Source organism: Etheostoma cragini, chromosome 1, assembly GCF_013103735.1.
Source record: "Etheostoma cragini isolate CJK2018 chromosome 1, CSU_Ecrag_1.0, whole genome shotgun sequence".
Taxonomy (NCBI): Eukaryota; Metazoa; Chordata; class Actinopteri; order Perciformes; family Percidae; genus Etheostoma; species Etheostoma cragini.
In genome coordinates, this window is record NC_048407.1 from 16,314,970 (window position 1) to 16,331,463 (window position 16,494).

General features: G+C 38.7%; 2 protein-coding genes across 3 annotated transcripts in view; one reads left to right on the forward strand and one right to left on the reverse strand.

Annotated features, from left to right (window-relative positions):
• Positions 1 to 176: 176 nt before the first annotated feature.
• On the reverse strand, positions 177 to 8,009 carry spg7 (SPG7 matrix AAA peptidase subunit, paraplegin). The gene is made up of 17 exons (XM_034881985.1): positions 7,338 to 8,009; positions 6,860 to 6,962; positions 6,674 to 6,763; positions 6,303 to 6,544; positions 6,058 to 6,197; positions 5,654 to 5,756; positions 5,423 to 5,548; positions 5,008 to 5,170; positions 4,211 to 4,384; positions 3,995 to 4,119; positions 3,667 to 3,769; positions 3,347 to 3,457; positions 3,138 to 3,253; positions 2,304 to 2,460; positions 1,640 to 1,803; positions 1,344 to 1,421; positions 177 to 1,199 (listed from the first exon to the last, which is right to left on the reverse strand). Exons 1-17 carry the CDS (start codon positions 7,566 to 7,568, stop codon positions 993 to 995), a joined length of 2,433 nt encoding a protein of 810 aa, XP_034737876.1. The 5' UTR covers positions 7,569 to 8,009; the 3' UTR covers positions 177 to 992.
• Positions 8,010 to 11,936: 3,927 nt separating this feature from the next.
• Positions 11,937 to 16,494, forward strand: part of ankrd11 (ankyrin repeat domain 11) — a 113,218-nt gene continuing 108,660 nt past the window's right edge. Inside the window, exon 1 of one of the 2 annotated variants that reach the window (XM_034881776.1) lies at positions 11,937 to 12,385. The gene's annotated coding sequence lies outside the window, so the exon portion shown is untranslated. The remainder of the gene's footprint in view (positions 12,386 to 16,494) is intronic. The other variant, XM_034881756.1, reaches the window with a different exon arrangement.

Sequence of the window (16,494 nt, forward strand, 5' to 3'; positions counted from 1 at the left end):
CAAGTGAAGGGGTCTGAATGCACTCTTGTTGCCACTAACTACATCAGGCTGTATACTACATAAAGAGCTACACAAATTATGTAAATAAAACTTTTTAATATTCAGCAAAACCATCTTTAAGGACAACATATACACAGTCCCTATTTATACAAGGACTTCCAAAGAAAACCCTACTTCAACTTATTTAATCTGTATGTCTCATAGCAATATCTGCTGCTAAATAATCAGTTTTTTTTTTTTATTTTGGCCTTAATGTTTCCAAATTAACCCTTAAGTCATAATAATGTAAATTCTTGAGCACAAACTCTAAGGGATAAATGCCCACAGCAATCGGTTATAATTCTTTAGTTCAACTCATTTGCAAACCAAACACAGTAATGCAGACTTTGTGTAGATGTGAGTCTGTTAAATGAAGGCGAATATATTTGTTGCTTGTCATCTCCAAGTAGAATAATCACTCCTACCTTCAACTTTTGTCGAGACAGAATTACTTGAGATACAAATGGCAGTTGCTTTTGCAGATTTGACATAACATTCTCAAAAGTAATACTTAAATCCAAACCTGTATTTGCTGCAGTATGTTTTCATACCACATTAGTTTCAGGTATTAGAACAGTGGTTGGGACTTCTAAGACAGAGCATTTAATTGTTGATTTCACATACAGTGAATGGTGAGGGCTCTTCTAGACTATGTGCACTTTGGACTAGAGACATCTTGTTTAAATAGATTTATTTTGAATTCTTCCAAGGCATAATATGGGCTGTGCATGAGAACAATGATGAATTCCTCCCAAAATAATCAAAGTTGCACCTGCTCATTTAGACCTGTTTTCCATTATCTAAATGTGTCAGCTAACTGTCTGCATGAAAACTTTGATTTTACTTTCAGGCATATAAAGCTTCAAAGTGAGGAATCCATTACAGGCTTTAAAATGTTCACACGGTGCCTGATGACCCCCACTGAACGCAACAGTTGGAGAATAGTTTTGATATCAGACCAGCTGTTGATTCACGTCCTCGTCTCTGTGTTTACGGGGGGGAGGTTGAGGTTCGTCTTCTCCTGTGTCTTGTTTGTCCCTCTCAGCCTCCAACCAGCTTTGCGGGACGATCATCTTCTTGGGTCCGTGGGGGGGTGGACCGAGCAAGGCTTCGATGTCACTGTAGTTCACCACCTCTCGTTCTAACAGCGCATTGGCCAACTAGAAGGACAGACCCCCAACAAGGTGTGACTTATTACAATTGAAAACAGAACTAAAAGTAGTACAGAAGTACTGTGCTCAATGTTAACAAAAAGCTACTGTCTAAACACACAAAATGTAAGATCAAAGAAAGGGACAACTGACCAGTGTCAGCTTGTCTCTGTTGTCCTGTAGCAGCTTCTCCGTGTGCCTGTAAGCACGGGCTATCAACATCTTCGCCTCCTGAAGGAACAAGTGCTGTTAATGTCAAATCTATATTTAATTAACGGCATGAAACACCATTTAGTGTTCTAGGTAAGGTTAGCAAGGAAATGAGAAGTAGTCCTATTTCAGAACACCTAATCAAATGTTTGTGAACTGAAATGAGAAAAAATATGATGTCCACCATCACAGAGTGCTGATATGGACTAACAGAAAACGAATCCAATTTTAGAACCCACGTGGTCCATCTGCTGCTGCAGGCCCTGGCTGAAAGGACGGCGTCCAACGGCACCTTGCGGCTCATTGTCTGGAAATGAGACCTGGCCGACACTGTCACACATGCCGTACTGCTTCACCATGGAGTAGGCCACACGTGTCACCTTACGCAAGTCATCCTGAGCTCCTGTGGGACAGAGTAAGGATTCTTCAATGTTTTTAACTAGGTGCCGAGTTATAGTACACATTGTATAGTAAAGTGTTTATATTTGGATGTTCAGCTGTTTACTTTTTAGATACTTGGCTGAAAATCCTATTCAGAGTTGAGTGTTAATCAGAAAAAAAACATTTTATTTGTTTATTTATTAAAATAATGAGCGAGGGTTGCACTGAGAGTCGGCCTTAAGACCCTGTTTTAATAAGAAAAGAAAAAACTGAAATACAAGTATTAAAAACAACATTCAAAATGTTGTAATGGTTTCCTCTTATTGGGAAAAAACAACCTCACTTTACATCAGAAGTAATACAAAAAATTTTTTTTTGTAAGATTAAGAAAGATAAGATAAGAAGGTAAGATAATCTGAGCAGTAGAATGCTATGAAGAAGTTATTTGAAAGCAATCGGCAGGATAGAAGCATCCATTGGAAGAATGTGACGTGCATGTGAGCATACAATAATGGGATGTACCTGTTGTAACCTTGTTAAAGGTGATCGCCTCGGCAGCTCTTCCTCCCAGGGCCATACACATCCGCTCAAACAGCTGCTCCTTGCTGAACAGAAACTGTTCACGAGGTAACATCTGGGCAAATCCCAGGGCTGCATTAGTTCGCGGGGCAATCGACACCTGAAAAACACACCACTCAATAAGATTTCACCACGAGTTGTTAAAGTAAATTTATCTTAATTTTCTTCAAATAACTGTTTTAGGATTGTTTTCAAGGCCTTTCAATGTGTTCATCCATGTTGCCCTAACATTTTTTGAGTCAATTATTTTAGTCTTCTGGCACTAGCTGGTCAACAGCATAACCTGGCTCTACTTATTCATACATGCACTGAAACTGGGATTGTTGGGGGCCCATCTGGAAATCAATAACAATCAAACACTGTCACATTGTTAACTGAGTGCTGCGAATGTAACACCAGTCTGTCCTGGTCCATCTGGCTTTGACACACTCAGATGCTAGAAAGTCCAATGCAACAAATACTAGACAAGCCACACCAGCAGAAAAAGAGAAAAAAAACACCCAGGATCAGTTGCTCAACATTGAAAAATTAACAGTTCTGCATCTATAATTCCCAGAACCACGTAAATAAAGAGGAGCAATGACGGATGATAATGAGGTATTTGGGCAAAGTGAAAAAGGTTTTATTTAGATATGGTATCAGACTAAATTTGAATAGAATTTTAAATCTCTCCTCTCCGATACAATTATAAAGTTCAAGCATCAATTAGGCCACACTATAGAAAGTGCCAAGAAAGCCTACAAGACATCAAGGAGGAAACATGCAGGAGTGTGTTACCTTCAGCACTGCCTCTGTGTGCTCAAGAAGCCATCCCACTAAGGCATGCCCAGACTCATGGAAGGCGACCACCCTCTGCTCCTCTTTACATAGGATCTTGCTCTTCTTTGCACTCCCTGAAACACACACACACACGTCAGACTTTGCCAGTGGCAAATGAGATGGGAAATTTGTAGTTTTCCGACAATATAGTGTTTGCATCATTGTACCTGCTATTACTCTCTCCACTGCATACTCAAAGTTGAAGGTATCGATGGACTTGTGTCCTTCTCTGGCAGCATGCAGGGCCGCTTCGTTACAAATGTTGGCAATGTCTGCACCTGCAGAGACAAAGTGAGTTGGCAACAGATATTTAATGACCATCTGGCAATGACATGTCAGTAAACATGAGCAGTGTTGTGACGTCCAAAGATGTTTCACGTTTGCTGATCAAGAGCTTATGTTAATTCATAGAGGCAGGCCATTGTTTTGTTATGGCCACAGATGTTCATAGATTTACATGAGAACAAAACACTAAATATGTACATACCACTGAAGCCCGGGGTGAGCTCAGCCAGACGCAGGGAGTAGAAATCAGCTGGTTGGGTCAGCTTTAAGATCTTCAGATGTTGCTCATAGATCTCCTTCCTCTCCTGAGAGACAAGAAAAATAAGAAAATAGATTTAACTGAAAAAGTTTTCTATTACTTAAACTTACACGATTGTTTGCCTGAAAACGTCTAAGGAAAGAGCCTAATAGAATACCAATTTGCAAAAAGCAAAAATAGAGGCTGCTTGAGGAATTTCCCTAAATTTCTGTTGTAAGGACAATGTTTCTATCACAACTAAATTAAGCCTCATTTCAATGTTTAGGACTACCTGCAGTGTGGGCAGATCTATAAAGATGTGCCTGTCAAGTCTGCCTGGTCTCATGAGAGCATTGTCCAAGATATCCGCTCTGTTAGTGGAAGCGAGGACAATGACATGGTCTTTTGTTCCCATTCCTGCAAAAGAAGAAGACATGTTTAATTGTTCGGTCAAAAAGGTCTGCCTATGTTGACAACAAACCGCTTTGAAATGCCACATGTTACTCACCATCCATTTCTACCAGCAGCTGGTTGAGGGTCTGCTCCTCTTCAGTGTTAGAGAAACCCGACATGTTGGTGGAGCGCTTCTTTCCCACAGCATCAATCTCATCGATGTAGACGATGCAGGGTGCTCGGCCTCGAGCCTCCTTGAACAGACTCCTTACCCTGGCAGCACCCAGGCCTACGCACAATAGAAGTCGAGTCAAAACTGAGGAGTAACATACATTATCTAATCTGTCTTCAGAAATGAATCTTTTAATAAGTCTGCCACATAAAGGCTGAGCAACAAAGTCTAAAATCAAATATCACAATATCTGTTTTACCAATACTTTATCTCTGGTGTGACAGTATGAAGACGATGTGATATTTACGCAAACAATCATAATTAATGTGTATATAATGACCAAGAAAACAAGGGCGTTTCTTTTATACATCTATGAAAGGATTTCTTGGATAAATTACAGAATATCCCTGCACTGTAACACAGCCTTTATCTCCATTGTTCGGTCTTGCATTTTAATTTTTTTGGATTGTATTATATTTTATTGTGAAGACCTTTATTTTTATTTGTGAAAGGTGCTAGAAAAATAGATTTTACTTACTTTCAAGAACAGACATTTAATCTATATTATCATAACCAATATATTATATTTTATAATTATATATATATATATATATATATATATATATATACACACACACACACACACACACACACACACACACTCACTCACACTCTCATTTTGAACATCAGCATTATTTTGATTTAATGCCATATTAATTGCTGGTGCTGTCTTTACAAACCTCCGATGACCTCCACAAACTCCGAGCCAGCAATAGCCAGAAAGGGCACCTGGGCCTCAGTGGCCACAGCCTTGGCCAGCAGGGTCTTCCCACAGCCTGGGGGCCCAAGCAGCAGCGCACCCTTAGGAACTTTAGCTCCCAGCTGGAGGTATCGTTCTGGATTCTGACAATAGAGACCATCAAAATGGTAAGTAGACTGCAGTAGGGAAATTAAAGTTTTACTCATGCAAGATTTGGATGGTAGATACAAAGAACTTCTGTTCGTCCAGTAGATATTGTATAAACCATCTATCAGATTCACCTCATCCTTAGATTATTAATTGGGATTGACTATTCACTGGGTGCTTTACAATAAAACAAATGATGAAATTACTATACAAGACCAACATATATTACTGGGTGTCTGCTTCCTTACCTTGAGGTAGTCGACAAATTCTTTTACTTCCATCTTAGCTTCGTGCATGCCTGCCACATCTTTGAAACTTACACCTTTACCCGACTTGCTGTCCACGATGGTGAACTTGGCCATCTTCAGCTGATTCTGTTCATAGTAATAGGCAATAAACACATTGGTCAAATCAATGGAACACAAGTAAGTAAGAACTTAAATGTATACATTACAATTTGCATATGTGGTTTCACTCACAAAAGCACTGAAACCGCCTTCTCTGCCCCCCATGCCGGCTAGTCGGAAGATATACCAGAGAATAGCCACGCCAATAGCAGCCATCCCCAGAGCATAGACCGCACTGCGAAGTGAACACATGAAACAACATTGCATTAATTCTCAAAAGTCTACTTAGGAAAAAATCAGGTTCAAGACCTTAAACACGTGAGCTGTTGCCAATTTGACCAGACTAACTGTTAGAATAGAAAGCCTTAAAAGCCTTTCGGATATTAGAGTTAATTTATGAACCTACTACTAATAAAAACACACATGACAAGTTAACTGATCTTTTTTTTGGTTGACGTCCTTTTGCTGTATATGGAGATAGCAATTCATCATATTCAAATAAATGGATTTCTTTAAAACAAAGGTCATGTTCTTACTTCCCAAAGAATCCAGTGCGTTTGTAGGACACTTGTATCCTGTCCTTTGCATCAATATGCAGCTCTTCTTCAGCAGCTCTCAGCTTCTCTTCAAATTTGTCAATGTTGGCAACCTGCATTCTGTACATAAGCGCCAGCCTCTGCAAAGCGAGATACACAGCAGGAAATGAGAGGTTAGCATGCACGTCTGCTGTAAAGGTGCTGATTCCAATTGTGTGTTTTGCATTCACGCTCGCACAACATACCGGCCTTCCAAAAATAACTGCTCCAGGATGAAGGTAGATTTCCACAATGTCGCTCTCTGGGACAACCTGCACACGTGACACCTCTCCTTTGGCCAACATCTCATTGACGAAGTCATTCCAAGAGATGTTACCACCACTGGTATTAATGGAGTTTAGCAGGCTCATGATGAGCGCTATGATGAAGAGGGTCCGCAGACGCTCCCGATACATCTGGTCCTCCTGCTCGCGACGTTTCTTCTCCTCTGAGAGTTGAGGCAGATTGTGGAGGAAGACAATGAAAAGGATAAGAGAAAAAAAAAAAAAAAAGGTTAATTACAACCAGATTATTATCTGGCTTAACAGCCAGGCGGGAAAAGCATAGTATCACTTACCTTCATCTTCCTCTGGAGTTTTTCCCTTTGGTCCATCACTTTTATTTTTCTCTTTTTTAGATTGAGAAGTACTGAAAAAGTTTAGTGCCCCTAGAATGAAAGTGTTTTTCATCATTAGTAGTTATAAGTAAGTAAGTAAAATGTAAGATCACAAGTATGTACGTACTCAATGAACTGTGTGTTTACCTAATAGATTTACCAAACCAACAGGGTTCCTCAGCAGGTTGTTTCTGATTAACTCTTTGCTAATTCCCACCATGCCAGGACCCAATGGTCTGTGGAGGAGACTCTAGAATGGAGACATATTTAGAAAACTCAACAGAGGAAGTACAATTAATTGTAGTGTGGTTTGCACATGCATACAAACTTAACCACAATACAATGCATATGCAACTAAGAAGAAGCAGTGATCAATGATCTAATTTCACATTAAAGGCCTTTTACAGTGGAAGTTTAATCACACTTCAGACCACTTCAAAAACACTGGCTTGGTGGTACTGACAACTTAAATTCAAGTGCAGGGAGACCGCTGACTCTATACTCTATACTGACTTTTTTACTCACATATTACCACTACCAACCATGAATACAAGCCAAACATGGGATGTATTAAAAAACAAAACACTCATAAGACATATCATATTAACGATTTATTTTGACTTACATGAAGGAGTTTCTGTGGTTCACTTGTAAGTGTCCGTTCTGATTTTGAAAGAAGCATCTTTCTGACATTTACGCATCTCAACAGCACATTTTTAACACTATCGCACGACCTTGGTTGGTTTGTTAATATATGAGAGTTTCGCCTCGACAGTGTCCACAATAAACCTGTACTGTATTTTCTACAAAGACCAGTACGATGTTTCTGCGACAACAGCAACAACGTCGTCGACATAGTGTCTGGTATCAATAAGTGCTGTTCATTAACTCAACAACTGCAATGCCATAGCTTTCAGTTTTCTCAAAAGGTCGAAATTGTCTGTTTTAAGACGTTTGTTTACCCCCAAATTCGCTAAGAGCTAGCTTGCTATGTTATTTAACCGTGCAGCCGAGCAAAGATGTCAGCTCGAAATCACACTGGATAGTTACAACACTGCAACTATCCACTCCCGGGACTTCCTGCGCACGGAAAAGAACTCAACAAACAATAGTTTTTTTTTCTGTAAAATTGATTGTATATTCATTTTCTAATTATTATTGCTTTAGAGACTGTTTAGTTTATGATGAATATTGAATAGGTTCGCTTTACACATCTCGTAGCCTATCAAAACATCTTTGCTTCGAACTTTTAACTTTAACCTTTCTTGTTGTTCTTCAAGGACCTACTTGCTGCGCAGACGTTTGCGCAGAGCATGTCAAATACAATTAACGCGCGGCAAGTTCCAGTTCTCTTAATACATCCATGTCTCACATACTATGTTTATGATGCTAAATTCTGCAATTCTTTTTTCGAGCTAACAGGTTCGCCATACAGCAAGGAAATCCGCACTTGTACTACAATAGTGGACACACAGTCACTGCGCTGCGCAGACATTGTTTTTTTTTAAATTCCTATTTTCATTTCTCCGTTTGAAGATCTACAGTAAAAGAAAGAAGTGACCCGGAAGTAATAGTAAATATAGCCTACGTTAATAAAAGCTAAACTTTTAGAAGTGTCAGATTATGCAGCACTAACGTGCGAAAGAAATACGTTAGCAACAAAAGTTTATTAGTGTGATCTAATATCGTGTCTGTCCACGTACACATCACCAGGCACGTAGCCTAATGAGTGCATTGTTTGGTTCAATACAGTTGGTAATATAGGTTGACCTAAGAACTTATTGTGTGTGCAGAGTTGTTAGGCTACTAGCGCAATATACTTAAATTAATATTGAATGTGGTTTCCATCGTAATGGACTGTAGCCTATCTGTGAGCCATGTTTTTAAATGTGTGAGTGTAACACAGTCAACTCCTAAAACTGTTCACGCGGTATAATAGCACACATGTAAATCAGCCAATCAAACATTATGAGGAGAAAGAGCTCATTTTGGTGAGTAGGCTGATGCCTTAACCAGCAGGGCTAAAACACGTGATTTGTGAAAACACAGTTATAATAAAAATAATGGAACACGTTTTGCTTTCCAAACTTACAGAACATAAAACTTAATTTATATTATCTCCATATGACATTAGCTCGCACACAGCAGCCATGGTGCGACACCTACTGGTCTGTGTTTGTAATCGTTTTGAACTGCCCTTGATTTTAACCTTTGTTGGATAACTAACGTTACATGGATGACTGAGAACCTTCACTTACGTCGTTTTTTATTGTATTATTAACAAACTACTATTATTATTACCTATCCTGTTCAATACATTTTAATCCACACAGTATAACGTGAGCGAGGTAACATTTAGTGTGTCCTTGGGGTTTTTGAAAATAGAAATGATGCATTAGGATAATTTGACTTTAATACAATTATATTTAAGGACCAACACAAGTTTTGTGAGGGTGTCAATCGAAAGACGAAAAGGGACTGGTATTTTGATGGCGGCACAGCGGAATCCCACCCTCCCTCATTAGTAAATTTAACCTTATTAGGCCCACGCATGACGTCACGTGGAAATTCACTTTGACAAGTATTCATCCAACCGCTGTCAGTCCGCTGCCCAAACAACTACGGGGGTCGGGAAGTTGTATTGGGGTCGGGTTTTTACAAACTTATATGCTATTACAGAAAAAATATGTAATTTATGTCTCAATAGGTTGCAATGACCCTGGTTGCGCGCGATTAGTTTTTGGTTTCTTAGGTTAACCTATAATACCAACTGTATTAAACCATGCGCTCATAAAAACGTGGCTGGTGATGTATGTGGATGAGCACGATGTAAAATCACTGTAATAAACCACTGTTGATGACATATTTACTTCCAGGTTCATATAAGCATGTCTTCTAACGTCAGCTACTCTGTTATAAGGCTGCATATGACCGTTCAAAAAGCTTGGCTTTTATTTACATATAGGCTATATTTACTATTACCTGTCTTTCTTTTAATGTAGATCTTCAAACGGAGAAATGAAAATAGGAATTAAAAAAATAATAAAAAATCGCACCGTTATTAGAATTTGGTTTAGTAGTTTTTTGTTTTAGGATTCAGAAACCAAAACGGGAGAACAGCTCTTTTTTGTTACCGTTTCTTTGTTTTTGGTTTAAAATAACAAACTAAGAAAAAAGGGGGTTTTCTTGTTATTTTGTTTTGTGGTCCAAACGAAAAAACAAACTATCAAAACGTACACGGACCCCTTAATATTGAGCCACTTTGGTCCTGGGGATTATTTTGTGCTGACCGGCAGTTTTAATGGATACTGGGTCCCTGTCTTGTGTAATTGAGTATTAAAAACGCATAGAACATTGCATATTATCCATATGCAGATGAGACTATTTCATAAACTAAGTGGCAATAAAGTAAGCCACTGAATCTTGTACTGAATGGACAGATAGGAGTAATCTGTTATGCTTACACACTCTTAACATTAAACAACAGACGGCTAAAAAATAAATTACAATAATACAATAACGTAATATGAATTCATTATAATCATACCAAAGGTCTTTAAAAAAAAAAAAAAGAGTTGACGAAAAATGTAATGCAACAGTTTTCCCCGGTAGAACAACTTCCTTTGATTGCTTTTTTGTCAAGGTAACAACAGTAATGCGAATAGTAAAAAAGAATAGTATTCAGCTCCTAAAATGACTCTGTTTTCAGTTCAGAATATTCTCTGAAATATTCAGAAAAGTACCAGAAGTATTTCCCCCCCCAAGTGTGTCGACACTCGAGCAGTCCAGCAGAGGGCGCTATTATATAGAGTAAAGCTCTGGATTCACAAGACCTCAGTCCTGAAAAAATGAATATACATATCAAAACAGTTTGTTGTCAGTTAGATCCAACTTGGAAAAACAATCTCGTTTTGAGATCATGGAACTATGTGCCAACAGTCTGCTAGCTATCACGGCATAAAATCATATAATTAAGTAAGTAACTGTAGTAAAGCAAATGACGGCCCCCTCTTGTCACTTATCATTGTTTGTTTTTTTTGTTTTTTTTTAAATGCCATCTTTATTGCAAAAAAAAAAACAAGACAGAACATCAACAACACACAAAAGTAAAAGATACAAACCCAACAAACATAGTGATACAATACAATTTGCCAGGGGAAGCTTAAAGGTCATTAGAGAGAGAAGGAGGACCATATGCTGACAGTTTTAGCTGCCTTTTTGTTATGGGAGTCTGAAATCAGATTTATATAATTAGGTTTTTTAGAACTGAATTTACATTTGTGGATATGAAATTTGGCCAAAAGGGTTACTAAATTTATAATAAAAAACATTTTTTCTTTACCATGAGTTCTATAAAAACAAAATACAACATTTTCCCATAATAGGGCAAAGTCTTTATAGATACGCCTTATCACTGTTGTAAAGTACCAATGTCGTGGGAACTTACGTGTACATGTCTGTTTGAGTGACATATTACACAAACCAATAAGAGTATAGAGTTTTTCTGTAAGCCAATGGGAGCTTTCGTTTCATCCGATCGCATGCTAGTTCGACCATGGGTGCGTTAGTTTTGGATATCGGCATGTCCCGCTCCGTTGCCAATGCCAGCTCTGTCTCTTCTGACCCATGTTTGAGGTCTGACATGGGTCCGACCAAATATTCTCATTACCTAACTAAGTAACCATCGAAAACAAAGCTTACATTTTATTAAAATACACATTATATTGTAAATACTAATACCTGTGATTATAGATTTATGAGAAGGGAATTACCCATTACCAGCATTTAATTTATAGTTTGTGGGGATGCCTTTGAAGCTCCAGAAAACGTTCGCAAATATGCAGCGTAATGTTACATTTCGCAGTACACACAGCAACATTTGCATTTTAAATAACACAGGGAATCTAAATGCACAAACGAAGACTCGGAATAAACCCACTTTAAGCTTTCAAGAAATGTGGAAAACGAGTGCACCCAATGTCTGTACTCCATTTCCTTTTCTTGGTCTCCAACTTTATAATGGAGTGTGGTCACCATTGCGTTTGAAACTGTGCGCAGCAAACAGCCACGTTGGAGCCCTGCTTGTGTTGTTCTGAAGCGAAAACAGGATGCGAAGTGGATCCAAAATGGCGTCTGTTTCATCTTGTGAGAAAACGGTATCTGCCTACAGCGACATGGCCAATCAGAAAGCTCCTTTCATTCCCGACGCGTTTCCGTCCCTATCATCCATACACTGAAGTCAAAGGCCGCACGAAAACCGCTCGAATGGGTTGGCTGAGAGGATTAAACCGAAACAAATTATGATCTTTTGCTGGTTTATGTTGACCCAAGCAAGTTTACCGTTGCAAAATTGGAGTGTTAAAGGTTCGTAGTTTGCGGTGACGATGCAATAGCTACGCTGTAAACGAGTTTCCGTGGATATTTTAGTCTTTTCTTCATTGGACGTCTGTTTGTTGGTCTACATGGTTTTAACAAGCTAGCGCTAGCCTCGATTCTAGTGAGCTGCTTTCGAGCTGCGATGGTCGTCGCGAGTTTATGCGGATGTCTCCGGGCCCGTCTATACTGAACCGACGGCAACAAATGGGACCATCCAGCATCGGCCGAAAACATCGCGGCATAGACTAACTATTAAAGAGTAAATAAATATTTGAGTTTGTGGAAATTCAGACAAAGGTAAGTCGCATTTTTGCTAGACCTGCATAGCTAACGTGTTAACAACAACAACAACAACAAACTGACTTACTGCCCCCTGGTTAACTCAGGTTTTATGTCTGTTGCGACACAGGTCAACTTGCAATAGCTTCATTTACTTAAGATTTGTAGCATTTTAATATGTCCCCCATGGTAATATATTTATGTGATTTACTTTGTTTTCACTGAGAATACACATTTACGCTCCTCTACTTCTGAAGTGGAGCCTATTTTAATGGTTATTGTTATACATAGTTATGTGAAAATACTGATAATCAGATTTTTTTTTTTTTGAAAACATGAATTCCTGTATTATACAATGAGATATTTGTGGTAAATCATTCCCCATGTGTGATGGGACTGGCAATGGCTGTGTTGATGTTTTAAAATGAAATTGAAACGTTTGGAGTAACGTTGAGCAATTCGTGCTGCATACATTGGTGCCATACGTGCATACTAACAGATCAGCTTTGTCCATGTGTTTTGGAAGACATTTTTCTTAGAAGCAACAATGAATTGACTCACTCTGTCCACTCCCAGTACATTTTAGAGTGATGTTAGGCTTTAATGCGTTGCATGTGATTAGCACTCAATGGGCTCTGATAATATTGCAGACAACAATTATCACATTTCTCAAAGGATTGCATAAATAACATCCAATGAACATATTTGTACACGTCAGAATGGCAGTAGTGTTATGGAAAATGATCTATAGCAGTACTAGTTTACCTTCTTCTTCCAGTTTAGTGAGGGCCACATAAATTCCAGTCATGAAGCAGCATGTCTTGTCCATTTGCTCTTTAGGTTGTCAGAACTAAAACTCATGAAGGAAATGTGCTCTATGTAAGACAATTTAAAGAACAGTGTCTTGAAATTCCCACATGCTATCTGGGTTTATCAGGAGGTGTCTGTAAATAGGTAGTATACTAACAGTGGGGCTGTGTGGATGGATAACTGTCACAATTACCAAAGTAAGTTCAGTGAAGTGTCTGTGTTAAATAACATGTAAAGAGGGAGACACATGTGAGATGAGCTGTAGAGGAAATGGAATATGGAGGTGAAGCTCTCCACTTTGGTGCAGTACCAATGCTGAGGAAAACACTGCAGTGCCGCTGGTGGTGTTATCCACCAAGATACTGAGAGTGTTTTAGCTTGTTGGGGCGTTCATGTTGACCACACTGCAGAGGCAGTGATGCATATCTCTGTCTCCCATGAGCTTGCGTAGGTCCTATTTCTCTCTGCTATAGTTAAAGCATCAAATGGCGTTACTTGCCCTGTTCTGTTATACATGAAGATTAGCATGTGTGAGATTCAAATCTGAACGAGGCGTTTTTGCAGAATTCTTAACAAATTTGATCTCTAGACTGTTTACATTGTGAATGTGAGATAACCCACACACACACAATGACAATCTCATTGAAACAGAGGTTTCTCTTTAACACGTGAGGTGTAATCATTCTTTTACTGGGTCTGTCAACCAGTTTGATAGTTGATTGTTTTTTGACATTAGCCTATACGCTGGGCACACATTTCTCCCTCGTCTCGTATGTAATGTGCACTTGAATGCCTTTTTATTGGTTTTCTTTTGGAATATTTTACTAGTGTTGAATTCTGTTTAGATTATCGCTGTGTACTCATCAGTAGTAGTCAATTCAAGATAGTAGTGAAGACCTATAGTGGTTAGGGATGGGGGGAAAATCAATACACCATAGTATTGCAATATTTTCAGTGGTAATACTGTATCGATACACGGGTGCCAAGTATCGATCTTTTAATATATATGTGTTGGTCTGTCTGCTTGACAATCCCATTTTGCAGCAATAAAATTTAAGTGATATGAACAAACAGAATATAGAATATAATGTCTATTTGTTAGATAAAACGGATGTTGACAAAGTTTCCTTTTGGGGACATCATTTGAAATTGGGAAAGATTAGAAGTTGAAAAAAGGTTATAAATTACAATATATTGCATGTTTAAAATCGAAATAATGTATCGCGGCATGAGTATCGTGATGACATCGTATTGGGAGGCAACTGGTGATTCCCACCCTTAATAGCGGTGTGTATTGTTTTATCTAAATCCGAAATGATGAAATGTAATGCTTCATTTAAATTAACAATAATATTAACCCGGTGGCCTATTGAAATTTGAGTTTTATCTAGAAGATAATTGCCACACTTCTTTGGCCCTTTTCCTATAACTAATACCAAAGAATGCGATTTGCCCATGCTTGCCACAGGAAATGGAGTTCTGCGGGGGTCAGAAAGATCGTGAGCTGTGATTATAGCTTCAGGTTGCACGTTCTGTGTAATAGAAAGACGGGCAACATTTCTGTGTTTTTGCTCATCCACTGCCAACAGTGTGTCTTTAGTGTCCCAACTCTTCAGACTCCAGCAATGGTTGTTTTACCCGGATGCAGGACATTTGCTGACCCGTTTCCACCACACCACAGTTATGCCTAGTTCACACTACCCAGCCTTGGTTTTCCACTTGCTGACAGATTTTTTAGCTCTTTGACAAAAGCCAAAGATCAAAGGGAAATCTGAGGCATTACAGATATCTTCCAGGCTAAATATACTGACCTATCAGGGAGTCTGTCAGGAAGCTACAGCCAATGGGAGCGCAAGACACGGGTTGATGGGAAACCAGAAACAACCAGTGTTGCTGAAAAACAGGATTATTTTCAGGTTAAGGCAATACCTCGGATCCTCAAACGCCATGCAAACACCTTGCCCCGGTAAAATATCAGGGATGATAAACAAAAGATGGCAGATTAAAAAAGAATATGATGCAGAGAGCACTGCAGTAGATATCATTCTTCAGAACATGACTCTGCATATCCACTTTTCAGCAGTACGGTTTACTATATTCTACTCAACATAAATGACCACAACATTCAAACTTCTAAGTGACTCGAAGGTCATTCTTCTGCTTATTGTAATCCACTGAATGACCTTGTAAATACATTCTGTCACTGTCAGTTCTATTTGTTATTTTTAGTGGAGCTGTCCACATGTTCTTGCTGAAAATCCCGTATGTGTCCCTAACATTTCATTTATTTGTATTAGTAATATTTGTAAGTGTAATATGGTGTGTAATTCAGTCAGAACCATTACAGTCTAGTTAAGTTATTTAAATATGACAACCAATCTGTCATCCTTGGTACCCGAAAGCTGACTGTTGGTATGTGCCCTGGCAATTTATTAAATGTACTGTTTGAATGGATTTTTTTCTTCTTTTCTTTGTTTTCAATGACAGGGACTTGGTTGCTTTTTTAAATGAGTCTCCAGCAAGTGTTCATCTTGAAAAGCAAAGACGGCAACTAAGAGGTCAAATAATGGATTTAAAGAGAAAGGTTTCATGTTTAGATACTTAAACTTATTTCAGTTTCCGTGGTATTTTTGTTATTAAGAAGTTGTTTATTCATGATGTTTAGTTTCAGGGTTTACAAAAGACTTCTGCAGGGTTACCGAGACATGTCATAAACATTTATTATTATTATTTCTGACAGTTTATGACCCCTGTGCTCGAACAGTTAATCAGAAAGGTAATTGATGATAAAAAAAAATTGTCCTTATTTGATTCAAGGTGCAAGTATTCATGTACACATATCAACGATCCATTTATTGTTCAGCACATAATTCTGCAAAAATGTCCATCACAGCCTATGATTGTATTTATTCTATGTTGCTCTTGAAAATAACCAAGATATGTTGTATATAAATAGTATGTGCTTCAGGGTTCAACAGTGCAAGTGTTTCTCTTGCAATGTGACTAAAAATAGAAGGGTGCAAAATGGGAAATGTATTTAGGAACATGTGTGCAAATAACGTTAGGGTATTTTCACACTTGTCGTTTTGTTGCAGATGCGACCAGTAGCTCCCTTGGAGTTTGCAACATTTTAGTTTGAATGTTGTCTTTCCATCTTTGTAACTGGAACATATATGGCGTGTCTCAAGTAAAACCGCTCGGTGCTGGCTTGGTCATTATTTTCCCGTGGAGAGAACGGAGGAGACGGTGGAAGCGCTACACTCGGCGCTGCGCACCTCTCGGAATTACTGCGGCGCATTACGTTTACCAGCCTCCCC